Here is a 16,857-nt window from a genome sequence, read left to right as displayed (position 1 = left end):
TATATGTGGAAAAAAAGGGAAAGTTCCCATTTTGAGTAAGAAAATATGCCAACATTGCAATGGGAGGATTTAGAGAAAAAAAAAAAATTATCAGTGGCTAATTTATAAACAATAAGACGTGAAAATAAAAATTTTATGGGCTAATGAATTTGTAAAAGTTATTTTAATAGATTTAATAGGAACTAAGTTAAATAATAGTAAAACTATTCATATGAGTTACTATGGATTTGTATTTTTTTAATTAAAGTGTGGGCTTCTATAATTCTCAAGGCTAAAGTTTAAATTTTATGAGTTTATAAGTTTATGGGGGCTATTTTTATAAGTTTAGTGGGACTAATTAACAACTTAAGTAATTTTCTCTTTAATTCTTTTTGAAATTATTTTCTCCAGCAGGGGCTTAGTCCTCACTGGTCATGAGGTGGATCCACCTCTGCAACATTATAAGTACAATAAATTGCAATATAACTTAATAGCAACAACAACAACAGCAATAATAAACAAAGTCGGATAAGTGACAAAATTGTAAGGTGCTTTAGGTTTGAATGGCAACTATTTCATGACGAATTAATTTCAACACACCTTTGGATCGTTTCAAAGTGAACTTTCAGTGTGCTCGACCTCTTAAATACGAAATAACGTCAAAAGAATAATGAATTGTGCGATGCATGTAGTGTCTTTAAAATGAAAGGAGCAGCCAATTTGTAGACATTGAGAGGGAAATTTTGGTCTTTAAAATGAAAGGAGCAATCAATTTATAGACATTGGGAGGGGCATTTCGGTCTTAAATAAGGAGGTGTAACAACTACCTTAAATTTTATAATTTTATAAGACCGACCTGACACAATTTGGGCATACAGTTGCATAGGCAGGATGTGGGTGCATATGAGTCAAGCTAATTGGGTTATGATTGCACCTCCTTGCGTGTAAAAAAGTCTATATGCTTATATTATTACCCATATACACATAAGTAATTATATATCAACTTTTTGTACCTTAATTCTCTTTTCCATGATGGATAAATGTATTTTCTTTATTTTTTTTTAATTCTATGGGTGCGTGGTAATTTCTCATTCACTTAAGCATTATTTTGAATACATAAGTATATCATTCTGAGGTACTTACAAAGGAGTATCCAAAACAATTTCAAAGTTTCATTTACTCTAATTGAATCCCACTCAAAATAATCACTTGTGAGTTATTTTCAACATTTTTTACCTTGTAGATGATAAAAGGTAAAAGATATTACAAACATTTGAAATCTATTATTTTGGCACTCAAAGTTTCGAATAATACCATTTTTATACCTTACCGTTGATAGGTCTGGAATTTATTAGGAAATCTTTATGAAAAGATAATTTTGCTTTTATAATGTAATTTAGCATTATACTGAAGAACACTTTTCAGCAAAGACTAGATAGGATAAATGATGTTGGATTTAGAAGTATTGTTGTTTTGAAGCTCTTGATGAGGATAACAAAAAATATAACAATTTTTTTTTCTATCTTTAGATACCTCAAAAATATGTTTAAATAATCTGAAGTGAGATAGTCTCTATCACGCATGCAGTTGGATCATCTAGTTTCATAATTTTATTCGTTTTTCAATAGATATTCTAGAAACAATTGTAGAGTTACAAACAATTTATGCAAATTGATGTAACAAGATGTGATAAATTGATAAAATTATTTTTAAAAAAATCATATGAGTCCTATCATATTTTTAATTAAACTAAAAATAATATGTCACATCAATTTATTCAAAAATATTTATGCTATATTATTACTCATAATCGCAAGTCGTTATTGGAAAAAACCATAATAACGATATCCAATTAACACATGAAATTGCGTGATTTGATGATCTTATATATGGTAACGTGGACTGAATATGCTATTACAAATGATGACTTATATGGTAACGTGGACTCCAAATCTTATCAGAAATGATTATTTATACGGTAACTTGAACTTAGAGGTTGTAAAAATATTCGTTCGGTCTGGACCTGGACCGTACCCGGGTGTTATGGGTCGGGTATTATTTAGTCCGGATATGAAGTCGGGTCAGTCTTGAGTATCACTTGATAAATTTGGAATTCAAATTTTATTAAAAAATATTAAAATATATATATATTATTTTAAATATTTATATTTATTTGACTAATTTATTATACATATATAAAGTTTTAAATACTTAAAATTTATGTTTTCATGTCAAATTTTATTGAAATAAATTTAAAACTTATAAAATTATCAAAAAATATAAAAATATATACACATATAATATTAAAAAATATAAAATTCGGGTACCCAAATTAAAACTCGACCTAAACCCGAATCCAGACCGATTGTATCCAGACAAAATCCGGTCATTGCAATACACAGACCTGATCCGAAGTTTTGCCATCCCTACCCGGACTCTGAATCCTATTAGAAATTGATGACGTGTCATTTATATTAGTGTCAGCGTGACGTAACAAGGTTCACAACATGGTGACAGCAAAACAAGATAAAATAAAACCATGGGCTGGCGTGGATATTGGATAAGAACAATTAATGGACCACACCGATGCACATTTTGGATGCGCATCCATTTGACTTTGACCATATTTTCGTCCCTTGACCGAGTTTTGGTACATGAACATATTAATTTTTAATAGTTAAACAGCTTTCATAGCAATTTACCTAATTACATTAAAAAAAAGTGAAAAATAATATTTGAGATCCTAATATTTAAGTCCCAACTTAAATTTTAATATTATGTGTCACATATTTATTAGATAATGAATTTCATAATTAGTAAAATTACTTAACCCTCATCTAGTAGATAAATGACACAGCAATTGAGACTCAAATTAAGACTTATGCATTGAGATACCTATCATTGCTCAAAAAGTGAGTATAAAGCCACACTAGCAGGCATTTTTGTAGGGGATCTTGCAAAGTTAATGAAACTTATTATAAATTCAAATGTAGTTACTAATGACTTTCCATTTGTTTCATATGCTATCACCCTCTTGTATTGGATGACTATTTTAAAATTATTATAAGTTACATATGATGAACTTAACAATTACCCTTTTTAAGATATCTTCAAAGTTAGTTTGAATTTTAATTTTAAGATATCTTTAAATTTAGTTTAAAAATTCAATATGTGGTCAGATTTTATCTCCACTACTTAATAAGAATTCTAAGTTTATCTCTGCAAAGTAAAAGTAATTTGTAGATAAATTCTTAATCAGGATTCTAATTATATATAGAATATTAAGCTGAAAGATTTTATAATAGTTTGGAGATTTTAGAAGGATTATTAATGTTGATTTAGTGATCTTGGATTACAAAATTAATCCTTGAGATTTGGCACAAACTTTAGGTAAATATTCGTTTAGTCTCTATATTTTAAAATTATATCAAAATATCACTGCAGTTAAATACATTACATTTTTACTCTTGCTTTTTATTTCTTTTTATAATAATACATTTCAACAATATTCTTGACATTAGTTGATTTATCTATAAAAAAATTAATTAGTAAGTTAACCAATAATTATATATTAGCAAATTAATCAATGAGTATCGGTTAAAAGAACTAGTATTTTTTATACTTACACAACAATCTTACTAATAATTATTTATATATAAATTGATATCGGTCAACTTAAAGTAATGTTAAATATCCTCACAACAATCTTATTAATAATTACTTTATAAAAGTTAATATACCAAATTAGTCCTAAAAGTAAAATAATAATAATATAAAATATTAAGGTTAATTTGATACATTGTTAGTTTTTCTTTTTATTAATATCTCCAAGATTATTATTGTAAGGGTATTATTTTAAAAAGAAGAAAAAGTAAGGGCATATATTTAACAGTACAAGTATCCTGAGGTACTTTTTAAATATAATAACTAATGAACACTTAACTCAAAATATTGGAACTAATTAAGCATTTACCCCCACAAACTTCTTATAAATAAGTCTTCCCCTTCACCATTTGCTCTCAGCACCCAATTTGAGACCAAAATTTTGTTATTATTTTTTTTAAACCTTCTTTGTAAACAAAAGTTATGGTTTAATTTTCTTTTGTTTAAACTTTTAGTTTGATATCTTCAGACATTTTGATATGTCTAGTGTCATTGTTATTTAGGGATGGCAAAAGTCCCCACGGGGACGGGTACCCTCGGGGATTTTCCCCATTCGGGGAGAGTATGGGGATAATTTCATATCCAATTTCTTATTCGGGGAGGGGACGGGGATGAGGTGGAATCCCCATCCCCTACCCATTTCCCCATTTTAATTTTTTAAAATTACTAGTAAATAAATTATAAAATTTAAATTATAAAATTATAAATATTGGTAAAAATAAAAAATATCAAAATATTTATATTATTAAACTTTTAGGCATAATTAACTAATTAAAGTCCTAAATTTTTATTTAGGACATTAAAAAGACCGAATGGATTCTAATAGCCAAACATTTTTTTTAATTTTAATATTCTTTAAATATTTTATACTTAAATCTATTTTTTATTTATTTATTTATAGATGTTATAATTGCCCACAACGAATCACAATTTTAATATCTAATCTAATCTAATCTAATATTTGCTTTTGATTTGCTCCGATTTAACTATTGTGTTGTAAAGGGAATAGTCCACATTTATAAAGTATCCACTCCACCATTGAAAAAGTTAATTTTGAATCTAAATTTGATTTTATTTGTAATAATTTTGTATTAAACTATTAATTTGTTCATGATAGTTTGTAAAAGAAGTTTGTATCCCTTGCATGTTGCGTTACTTACTAATTTAATGTATGTGACTTTTGTAATAGATATTAATGTAAGATATATTTTGAACTTTACTTTTATTTGAATTTTTTATTTTAATATGATTAACTCAAAATCGAAAAAAAAATGTATTAGTTATTCGGGGATCGGGGACTCTCGGGGATCCCCTGTTATTATTCGGGGAGGGGATGTGGATTCTCTCAAGTAATTCTGACGGGGACGGGGAGGGGACGGGGACATACGCAAAATATCATGGATGGGTACGGGGAGATCGGTCCCCTCCCCTCCCCTCCCCATTGCCATCCCTATTGTTATTGGAATCTCTATAGAGCCTAGCAGCTCATTATTTAATAAAGGAAAAAGTACATTCACACCCCAAAATTTTAAAAAATTGTCACAAAAAGTCCCAAGTTTCTAAAAAAGGACACTAAAACCCTTTTATTGACCATAATACCCTTAGTATATAGTAAATAAAAAATTGACTTTAGAGGTTTTTAAGTAAGACAAATTTAATATAAATAATATAATATATCTAGTAGACTAATAATACTAAGTTATTTTTAAAATTTAAAATAATATTAAAATTTTAAATTATTATATTTATTTTAATAATATATTTATATTTATTATACACATTTTAAATAAATCTTTGGTTAAATAGATTTTAAAATTAAAAAAATCTCCCTATTGGTAATATTAAAATTAACCTTTTATATAATATTCAAAATAATTTCAATTTCAACTAATTTATTTTAAAATTATGTTTTTATTTATTATTAAAAATTACTTTAATATAATAAAATAGTTCTAATAAATTGTAAAATATAAAAATATTTTTTTATATAGTAAAATCATTTAAAAATTTTTATATTATTAAATTTATTTTACTGCCATGTTACTATTTATTATAAAATGTTAGGGCTAATTTTTTTAGCTTTATAGAGTCAAAGGGTATTATGATAAAAAAAAGATTCTTGGTGTTTATTATTAAAAATTTAGGAGTCTTTGTGACCATTTCCCCAAACATTGGGGTGCATATGTCCTTTTTCCTTCAATAAATTATATAATTATATTACAAATATTAAAATTCTGAATAGTCGTAAACACTTTTATTATAAGTTATAGAAAAATCAGTCGTGCTAAATATCAAGAATGGCGAGAGTATGATGAGAGAAACAACAGCTTGTGCAGCCGTTTCAACTTCTCTTTCTCTCACTATTTTGATAGTTTTTTGTTGCTAAAAATATTTTTTAAAAAAGGAGAAAACAACAGAAAATAACTCATATCTATAGATTCCCCATCACTCCATTACTCTCTCTCCCTCTCTCGACTTTCATCCTCCCTCGACAATGGATCCTCTCTTTTCATAACCTAACATTCACTATTTTGTGATGATATTTCCATGACCTTCATCTACTCTGTATTAGTATGATGCCCTTCCCTAGACAGTTCAACTTGTTTTGGAGGTTCCTCTTTGGACCCATAACGCATTTCAACACCAGTGCATACGTGAGGGACTATTTGCTCACAAAGCTTCTCTGTGCTTGCTTGGAGTATAGTTATATTGTGTTGTTTCTGCAGCCTTCATGTGCTCTTCATCGGTTTGACGTTCTTCTCCAACAGTTTCAATGGATTCAGTCACTTCTCCTCATTATTGCTTTGAAAATTCTCCATTATGTTGCGCTCACAGTCACTTTAATCTCCATTAAGTGAGATGAGAAAATGCTGCAACAAGAATGTAAAAGAAGAGTAACCATTTAAATTTTAACTAGACTTGATGACAAGCAAATAACAAAAAGCATTTTAAGAGTCATAATACTAACAAATCGAATTTAGCACATTCTCATCGGCTGGAGAATAACCAGAGAGGGAGATGAAAGTCGAGAGAGGGAGAGAGAGTGATGGAGTAATGGGGATTCTATGGATATGGGCTGTCATTTTCTCCCTTTTTTTATTTTTAACAATAAAAAACTATTAGAATGGCGAGAGAGAGAAGCTAAAACGACAACTTGTGCTACTGTTTCTCTTATCATTCTCTCACCATTCTAAACGGCAAGCATTTTCCTAGAGAAATAATATTTATCCGTAATGGTTAAAGAATGACCATAAAAACAACTATAAAATCATGTGATGCTAACATACTTTTTTCATTATTCTTTAAACTAATATAACATAATCAATCAATTGGAATAGTTTTACCAAATACCCTTTGGCTCTTTCATATCAACCTCCACATATAGATGTGGGCACTTGAGGCGGCTCAACCTATTAGGGTCTTAGGCGAATTATTTTAATTAGGTCATTGTAAAAATTTGAGGTAAAATATATGTTTTAATTATATTAAAAATTATAAATATTTAAAATAACTTTTTGAGAAGTAAAATTATTAATCAAATTTATATTAGTATTCTAAATTTGGCAATAAATCTTTCTCAATAGATATTGCAACCAATCTATTTAATTTTTTTTTACTATTCCTAACAAACTTATCGACAGCTCCTTTTAAGATAGAATTAACTTTTCAATTCTTCTCTTATTTTGAAGTTTTCCATGCATATTTTCTAATAACATTTATTTATTTTTATTGAAAAAGAGAAAACAAGCAAACAATTATGCCAGATAATTAAAAGGCTAAAGAAAAAAAATAAACCAATGAACCAAGAATGTTTTAATAAAAAATAATAACAACTAAATAACATAACTCATTAAAAAAAGAATAGAAAAATTGAATCTAAAAATTTGAGATGAAATCATAAATTAATTGTAATTTTGTTGTTTTGAGGCTTTGAACAACAAATGAATTTTTTTTTTTTTTTTGCCTTAAGCCGAAAGTAGATAAAGCAGTTGAAGCAAAGAGCAGTTTGTTTGTTTGTTTTTTTTTCCCTTAAGCATAAAGAGCACTCAACTAGTATCGTGTCCTTGTTCTTTGATTACGATCGAAAAAGTCAATTCAATTTTGGTTCTTAATTTTAGAATAGAAAACCGGAATGAAAATTCAAACTTTTTAATAAGGGATAAATTTTGGATTACCTCTAGTGAAATAATAATCTATTGAATATTCTCTAAATTATTGTAAATATCAACTTATTCTATTTTTTTTTCAAAAGATATGGAGAAAATCGGGATAAGTTAATAATTTTTTTTATCTTCTTAATAAAAATGAGGGTAAATTAAAGTATACAATAATTTGAAGGAATTTTGAAAATTATTATTTCACGAGGAGTAATTTGAAATTAACCCTTCCATAAATTATATATTTGTCATGTTATTATTAGCGGGCACATAAAATTAAAAAAAAAAAAAGTTACTCCGATTGGTTTCATTTTAATTTAATTTTTTTAGTCATTAAAAAATTAGATGCGAATTGGTTGAGTTCGGTTTGATTCCACAGTAGGTCACCCATTTCATCATAATAGTTCCAAGCGGCTGATATTATAACTTATCCATTGCAAATACGGATGGGCAAAAAAACCATTGCACCGAATGAACTGAATCAAACTAACCTTTGGTTTTTACAGTTTAAAAAAAAAAAATCAATATGTTTATACGAGAAAAAATACTAAAAAACATTTAGAAAATATGAAGGAAATTGTGGTTTAAAATCGAAAAAGTCGAATAAATCAAATTGGTTTGAAATATTATTTCTACAAAATAACAGTTCAAGTCGATTTAGAACCAAATTGAACTGAACCAATTCGTTTTTCACTCCTAATTGCAAATATTAGTCTTCCACTTATAGTTGCCTAGATATACGTGAGCTTTAAAAACACTGATCCGATATGCTAGGCAAAAACGAATGAACCAAATTCAGAAATAAATTTTTGAAATTATTGGTTGATCATTAAAAAATTCAGAAATAAATTTTTCTTAAAAAACACTGATCCGATATGAATTGAAAAGTTCAAATTCTCAAAAGTGGTTTGAAAGCTATATTATGTTATCATTCAAATCATGATATGATTCATGAAGTGCGATTAATTCAACTGAAAATCTTCTACTTTGGTGCTTTGTTTGTTAATCTTCCATAATCCATTGAACTTCTACAAAATAATTCATCTAGTATATAAATTTAATTAGCCATTGGACTTTACGAAAAATTGCTTGTCTCTTTTGCTGCAAATAAAACAAGAGGAAGTCACATACAACAATATTCTAATAACTAAATATTTGAACTGATTCAAATAGAAAGAAGATCAACAGGATGAAATTAAAAGGAAAAATATTTACATAACTTCTGAGGTAGGCTGTTGCATGATATCCTGGAAAAACAATTGGATGTTGTTATAAGAAGAACCCCCTTCTTCTAAAGCTCTCTTTGCCAGCTCTTCAAATTCTTTGGCTCTTTTTCTTCTCACATCTCTTTCTTCTCCATCATCCATTAGAATGTTTATAGCCGTTTCGACATCGTCCTTCTTCACCAACACTCCAATCTTCTCTTCCTCCCCAAACTTCAGTGGAACTTCCACTCCAACACTCACACCAATCCTTAAAACTTCCACAATCAGCTTCTCATTACAAAATTGGTCTCCAAAAAGTGGCCATGTAAGCATTTGAACCCCGGCTGATATCCCTTCTAGAGATGAATTCCAGCCGCAATGCGTTAAGAACCCTCCGACTGCAGGGTGTGATAAAATCATTACTTGTGGTACCCAACCCCGAATCAAGAGGCCTCTCCCTTTAATCCTTTCTTCAAAATTTTCTTCTACAAGCCATTTCTCTAGTTCTTCTAATTTACTTCCTACCCTTGTAACCCAAATAAATGGTTTCTTAGATGCTTCCAGGCCTAAACCAAGCTCAATCAGTTGTGAAGATGTTAGATTGCAAATACTTCCCAGACAAACATACACTACCGAGCTTGGTTGTTGCGAATCAAGCCATGTTAAGCATTCGGGAACATCAATTGCTGCTTTGTTACCTCTCTCCACCTTGTCTATGCTTTCTTTGTTGCACAGAGAAACAGGGCCGATGCACCAAACTTTTCCTTGTTTGGCGTTCTTGTATTCTCTGAAATATGCTGACTCTAGATCTTCGAAGGTATTTATAATGATTCCGAATGTTTTCTTATCAGCTGCCAACATTTGTTCATTAATATCTTTCATGTCATCACTCGGGAATATTGGTAACTGAACTTTAGTAAATTCAATTTGATCAGGCAAGCCAGGTACCTTAAAGTATTCTGAATCAGATGTAACATTCTCATGAACCTTTGAATCGCGCAATATGTGCAGGCAGAAGAGACAGAAGCAAGAAAATCCATGGAAAACAATCCTTGGAACATTGAATTTGGCTGCGGTGTCCACCGTCCAAGGATAGCCCATGTCAGAAATTATGCAGCAAGGCTTAGGACTTTGCTCGCTGAACAAATTTTCAAAAGGCAATTGAAGCATGCTATGTGAATTGAAGAACTTGGAGGCCAAGTCTATTGAAGGAAGCATGTCGAAATTCTCGCAACCTTGAGGTAATCCTGCTTCTTGCCATGGAAATTGTATTTCAACGAGTCGGATTTGTAGTCCGGATTGTACGGCACGAGCGAGGACTGTTTTGAGCCTTGCTGCATTAACTGGGGTGGTGACAATTGTCACAATGGCTCTATGATTTGCAAGCAATCTAGCCATGTCAAACATGGGAATCAAATGACCTTGAGCCAAGAAAGGAAGCAAGAGAATATGAAACTCGCTGGCTTCGGATGCCATTGCTCAATCTGGATAGAAGGGGGAAGCCCTCTTGTAGTTTTTATGTCTCACAAAAGTTGATGTTTCCTCAGAAAAAGTTGATGTTGTGGGAAGGGTCAACGTTGATGTTCTAAAAATGAGGTTTAAAAATAAGTTGAATGAAAAGCAATGGACTACTAATATGCACATTTGGATACGTTAATTTATAATTAGCTAGTTAGGTCGCACTTTAAAGAAGCAGCAAGTCCCATTATAGTTCAATTTAATTTTTTAGTGCCCCATGAGTTTGACTTTCACCATGCTTTTCCTCCTTGACCAAGTTTTGGCGCAGGAATACATATTAATCCCAGTGCATTAATTTAAAACGGCAGCGTTTAGATTACAAGTAAATTAAAAAAGTAAAGACAAAGCCCTTAACTTTTTATTCTCTTTGTTGTTTTTAAATATTTTTCTTATAATAAATGTATATTTTATATTCTCAAGACAAATTATCAAGCAAATAATTCATTTACCTCTTTTTTCTTTTAAATTTGTTGTGTTAGGAGAACTTTTAGGTATTACGAAAACAATGGTAGGTAAGTTCCAAATATTAATTTTTGTAGGAGAAATATTGACAAACTCTCTAATTTTTTTTCCCCTCAGTGTTTAGGCACTCTCATAACCAACATTAGGGCTAGAAACTATATGATACAGGTTGGTTCAATTTGATTCAGGCCAAGAATCAAACCAAATCATAACTAATTGGTTCTTTAAAATTGGAACCAAATACGAACCGGTGTTTAACCAAACTGTATTAGTTCTAAACTTTGATTCAGTTTGGATTGGTTTGGTTCTATTCAGTTTTAGCTTTACAATTTCCACTTGTATTAAAATACATACACAATATTAACACTAGATATAACATAATAAAATTCACAAATTAGCAAAATAATAAAGTCCCAACACATACGTCACAGACCATACATAATAATTTAGGGGGAAAAGAAAAAAAAAGAAATTGATACAAATTATAAATCGACAATAACAAGAAAATAATAACATTCTTTTATTCCTAAAATAATAATAATACACAAAGAATCTCATGGATTTCTCCATTTTCCCAACATTTTCAACACTTACCCTTAATTCCAATATTTTTTCAATAACCAAAAAAGGCCTTCACATGGGTGTCACCAAAAACTAGCAGGTCAGCAGAAAATATAAAAAAAAAAACAGCGAAAAGAAAAAGGTCAAAATTTAATACAGTTATTGTACTTGGACAAAGAAATAGAATTAAAACAAAGATAAAATCAGAAATTGATCTAAATCAAGAGAAACAAGAAGAAACTGAGAAATCTGGTGTGATGGTCGTCAGCTTGTGACGAGTGCAGCTGAAGGATGGTTTTTGTGGGGTTGTCATGAACGCGATGAATGGCTGGTGGCTGATAGGCCGTTTGCTAACTGCTAAGGGCTGCCGACTGTGTGTATGGTGTGAGAGAGGAGCAACTGTCAGTGGTAGAAATGGAGTGTGCCGATGAGAGAGAGAGTGTGAGACCCTGAGGGGTGTGAGTGTGTGCTGCTGGATGTGTTGTGAGAGACGAGAGTGTATGAAGGATCCTAAACTTCATTAAAATGGGCACAAACTTGAAGTAATATAAAGATATTATTTTGAAGAATTTGCTACATAGTTTAGAAATTAAGGGTAAAATTTAGACAAATTAAGATATTTATGAAAAGAATAAACCTAGTATAAAGGGAATATTCTTGTTTTTTTTCCTAAAAATGACACATAGTCCTAAAATTATTCTCTCTTTTTAACTTAATAATGAATTTTTACCCTAACTTTTATACTCTGTCCTCACTACTAGCATTCACTATATAAATATCATATTCACCTATATTTAGGGGCTATCCTCTCTCTCTCTCTCTCTCTCTATCTTTAGATTATCACCGACTTTTCCACCTTCATTGTCTTTTCTTTATATTATGCTCTTTATAACTCTATTCACCATTTTCATATTTATTAACACTAAACATCTCTATATACCTATTGTCAAAGAGTGCGAAAAAGGGCTGAAGCCCCTATTGACTTAAAAAAGAAAAAAATTAAAATTGTTTTTGTTTTCAGTTGTGATGATATTTTCACCACTCAATTGTGAAGCAACCTCACTTAAAAAAAAAACTCATATTATTTTTAAAAATTTAAAATAAAGAACAAATTTAATTAATTAATTAATTAAATCCTCCTTAATTGTTAAAGCTTATGTAACAAAAGCAATAAGTTATTCTAAAACAACATTAGTGATCAACAACGATAAAAAGACTTCTGTAAAAAAATTGGATCAAATGAATTAATAGCTCAAACTTTCTCTTTATTTTAAAATTTAAAAAAATTATTTATTTTTTGTAAAATATTTCTTGAAATGCAGTGGATTTACACATATTGTAGGGTCAAAATATCCTACCTTATTTTAATAATCTGTTTATTATTAATTACCTTAAAAGCTCTTTCTAAGTTTATGAAATTTTTAAAGGTTTAATTTTGGATTATCTCTCTCATTAATTGATAATCTTCAAATTGCCCCTTACTTTTGAAAATCAAAATCTATTATCTCTCCATTAGTTCTATTGGTTAAAAGGATAAAATAGTATTTATATAATTAAAATGGCCAATCAGCCGAAAGAAGTCAAACCTTTCTATTTTCTTACTCTTCATTACCCTTTATATTTTGAACGAGAAAAACGTATTTTAACATAAAATTTTAATTTAATTTCAAAAAATAAAATTCTAAAAATTCTTGTTCATTCATCTTCATCGATCTAATAATACTCTTCGCTTTCTTCTACAAATAAATGTAGTACAACTGTGACATTCTCCCTCCTAAACATAAATAAAAGCTAAAGTAAAATTTAAATCTAATTAAAATCTAAATGAATTTTACAATAACCTAGTCAGTTTGGAAGTCAATATTATAGATTTGAATAATCTATGAACAGTTATCAATTACAGTTGCCTACCATGGTCAAGAAAATTCAGAGAACTCAGAGTCAGCAAAACCCCACCCATGGCAACCAAATCCATGGTCACACTCGGCCAAGGCAACCAAAACTATGGCCACACACAGCCAAGGCAACCAAACCTTAGCCTCGTGGCCACGGCAACTAAATCCATGGCCACACATGGCCAAGGCAATCAAATCCATGGCTGCATGTGGCCAAAGCAACCAAACTGCGGCCATAAAAACCAAGCCATGGCTGTGTGCAGCCAAGGCATCGCCTAAACCCATGGCTGCATGAGGCCAAGGCATCGCCTAAACCCATGGCTGCATGCGGCCATTAAAACCAAATCCTCGTAACCATGCCAACCAATTGACGTCATAGGGAAAATTATGGATATTTCAGCTAGGGTGTAGTGTGGTTCTAATTGTATGGAGATGAAACTAGAAGATATAGTTTTTCTTTCCTTTTGAATTTTAAAGATCTCAAGTCATTTTTGTTTTGTTATTTTATTAATTCAGATATATTTTTTAATTAAAATCATTAGTTAACAAAAATGGTTAAAATAGGGGTATTTTTGTAGTTTATCAAGTCAACAGCAGTCAATTATTAAAGTTAACTACTTTTAAGGAGTAATATGAGATTTTCAAAAGTAAGGAGTAATTTAAAAATAGTAAATTCACGAATAGAGTAATATAAAATTTACCCATTTTTAAAATATAAGGGTTATCTCCTCTTAGTTTCTACTTTATTCTTCTCTAAAAATATGAAAGTTCATCAATTATTATTTGTTGCAATAGATTCTATTATCTTCCTCTTATTTATTAACCTTATCAAATTATAAGACAACTTATAATAATTTATTTCTTTTATCTCTCTTTCAATTATTGAGGAATTTATCACCACGACGCAACTCGACAAACGACATTTGCAACTTAAATTAGAGATAAAATTAAAAGTCTTCAAGATTTTAAATCCTAACGAACTAATGGTTCAATCTATATTGTAGGATAAATAATGAAATATTTAGAAGTCTTAACTATGATCTAAGTAAATTATTGTGGAATTTTAACAATATCATGTGTCAGATTAAAATTTATCATTTTGATAATTGAGAAAAAAAATTGAAATGTTATATAAGTTAGCCCCTACTGTATCTAATTCCTGGCACAGTCAATTGACTTTTCCTAAAGCACCATCAGTATGCTAGGTTGTGTTCCCATCCTTTTCTTGAATCCTACAATGCGGTGATCGTATTTTATACGGCCACTACCCAAATTTAACATTGAAAAAAAATAATAAATCGAATGAAAAGAAAATTCATTATTAAGCGTATCCAAACTCTTTTGTTTAAATACCAATTAAATAAATGGATGTTCTAAGTTTATTTCATATATCCTTAATTTTGGTTAAGTTTTCTCATTTATTGGTTCATTTACTTCAACTTATTAGTCTACAAGTTTTGTATTTAATGTTCTTATTAATTTCTTTAAATACCAATATTTGGGTTTTATTCCAGCAAATTTCATTTTTATTTGATGCATTCTTAATTTTGGTTGAACTTTCTCGCTTATGGGTTTGGGTGTTTCAACAAATAATTCCACTAGTTTTATGTTGAATTTTCCCATTGTTTAGGTAAGATTCTAATAATTTGGGTTAAGTACCAAATTTACTCTAAAAATATTCATTTTCGGTTGGATTAATCCCTAATTTTGATTAAAGTTTCTCAACTAGAGGTTCACATGTTTCAACTTTTTAATCCATTAGTTTTATGAATGTAATTTTTAATTCATTAAATAGCTTTATTTTAGGTTAGATTCTAAGTAAATTTTATTTCTTATTATGTGAGTTCCTAATTTTAGTTAAACTTTGTCTTTTTTGGACTCATATGTTTCAACTAAAAATTTCACTAGATTTGTGCTGAATGTTCCCATTTTCTCAGTGATATTCCAATAATTTTGGTTAGATACCAAATTTACTTTATAGAATTTCATTTTTGGTTAAAGTACCCTTTAATTTTGGTTAAACTTTTTCAATTAGAAGTTCAAATTTTTAGTCCACTAATTTTATGTTTAATACTCTTATTAAATTCATCAAATACCGATACTTTGAGTTATATTTCAAATAAATTTCATTTCTCTTTTGGATGAGTTCCCAATTTAGATACTAATAGTATCTCTACTTGTTTTTCTACACAATCAGCATTTTCGAGAGGTTGCAATATTTCTTACTGTATTGGCTTGGTTTTAGACAATCCACAGCTTCTTCTGGATTCAAAAGTGTTCAAAGGGAATGTTGACATTAAACTCACTAAGGCTTTTGATACTCTCATATGGATTTTATTGTTGAGTGTTAAAGAAATTTTGTAATACTAGGGAATTAAGTAAGTAATTATGAGTATTATTTTTTATAGTATTATTGTTATTATTGATTGTTTTCTTATTTAACCGTTAAATTTTTTATTATGTTATAATTATCATTATTGTTATTTATTATTACTATTAAGATTTATCGAGGGAATTTCGCCTAAGATTTCTAGATATCTAACCCAAAAGGTTAGCTCATTGGGTAGAGTGATCTATTTTACTTATTAACCCAAGTATTTCTCTTTTACTAGCCAATATGGGACATAACTCAACAATCCATCCCCTGGATGAAACTACCTCCAGACTTTGGTTCTTTCGTACTTCCACTACCACATTCTGACTGCTAACATCTACATCTGATATTAATTGTTGAGGGGCCTTGGCCTATGATTTATAGGTATCCAAACCAAAAGATTAACCTATTGAGTGGAGTGACATATCTTTCTTATTCACCGAAGTATTTCCCTTTTACTAACCAATGTGGGACACAACTCAACAATATTAGTACTAGTATTAATAATGTAATAATGGTTGGACTTATTTAGTTTTGGGCCTAGAATAGTTATTGGGCCAAGGCTTATTTGTTTTAGTCAAGCCCACCCAAGCCCAATAGTAAAAAATCACATTATAGGTATAAACAGATAAATTGAAAAGGAAAAAGAAAAATGAGAGAGACTTAAGCTTCTCCTAAAAAAGAAGATTGAGGTAATAAAAAAAAAAAAGATTGAGAGATGGATAAATATTTTTAGGTGGCTTATATCATTGAAGTGTAAAAATTATTAGATAATTGTAGAGGTGTTTAAGGTATGCAGTTCTATGACATTTGGGTACTCTTTTTCTAGTATAAACTTACTTATTGTCTTTGATCTTTTTTATTAAGATTTGGTTTTTGATTCTTGAGGTTTTTGTATGATTTTTATGGGTATTATGTGTTGGGGAATTATTGATTAAATGAAAACCATGAGGATTAAGGAAATGTGCTAAATTTTTATGATAGTCACTCATTCCCAAAATTATTTAAAAATAGATGTATTTTTTGTTATAAAAATTTGCTTA

General features: G+C 29.5%; 1 protein-coding gene and 1 pseudogene across 1 annotated transcript; one reads left to right on the top strand and one right to left on the bottom strand.

Annotated features, from left to right (window-relative positions):
* LOC112096373 overlaps positions 1-16,857 on the top strand; it is a 108,460-nt pseudogene that overhangs the window by 57,726 nt on the left and 33,877 nt on the right.
* On the bottom strand, positions 9,011-10,489 carry LOC18035379 (UDP-glycosyltransferase 73C2). Its single transcript, XM_006423762.2, has one exon. The coding sequence runs from the start codon at positions 10,478-10,480 to the stop codon at positions 9,011-9,013; it is 1,470 nt and encodes a 489-aa protein (XP_006423825.1). The 5' UTR covers positions 10,481-10,489.

Source organism: Citrus clementina, unplaced genomic scaffold (assembly GCF_000493195.1).
Source record: "Citrus clementina cultivar Clemenules unplaced genomic scaffold, Citrus_clementina_v1.0 scaffold_8, whole genome shotgun sequence".
Classification (NCBI taxonomy): domain Eukaryota; kingdom Viridiplantae; phylum Streptophyta; class Magnoliopsida; order Sapindales; family Rutaceae; genus Citrus; species Citrus x clementina.
Note: the sequence above shows the minus strand (reverse complement) of the source record. Positions and strands in the feature narration are given on the sequence as shown.

Excerpts from the sequence above, each read along its gene's own strand:
- LOC18035379 (XM_006423762.2), bottom strand. The coding sequence starts at position 10,480 with ATGGCATCCGAAGCCAGCGAGTTTCATATTCTCTTGCTTCCTTTCTTG.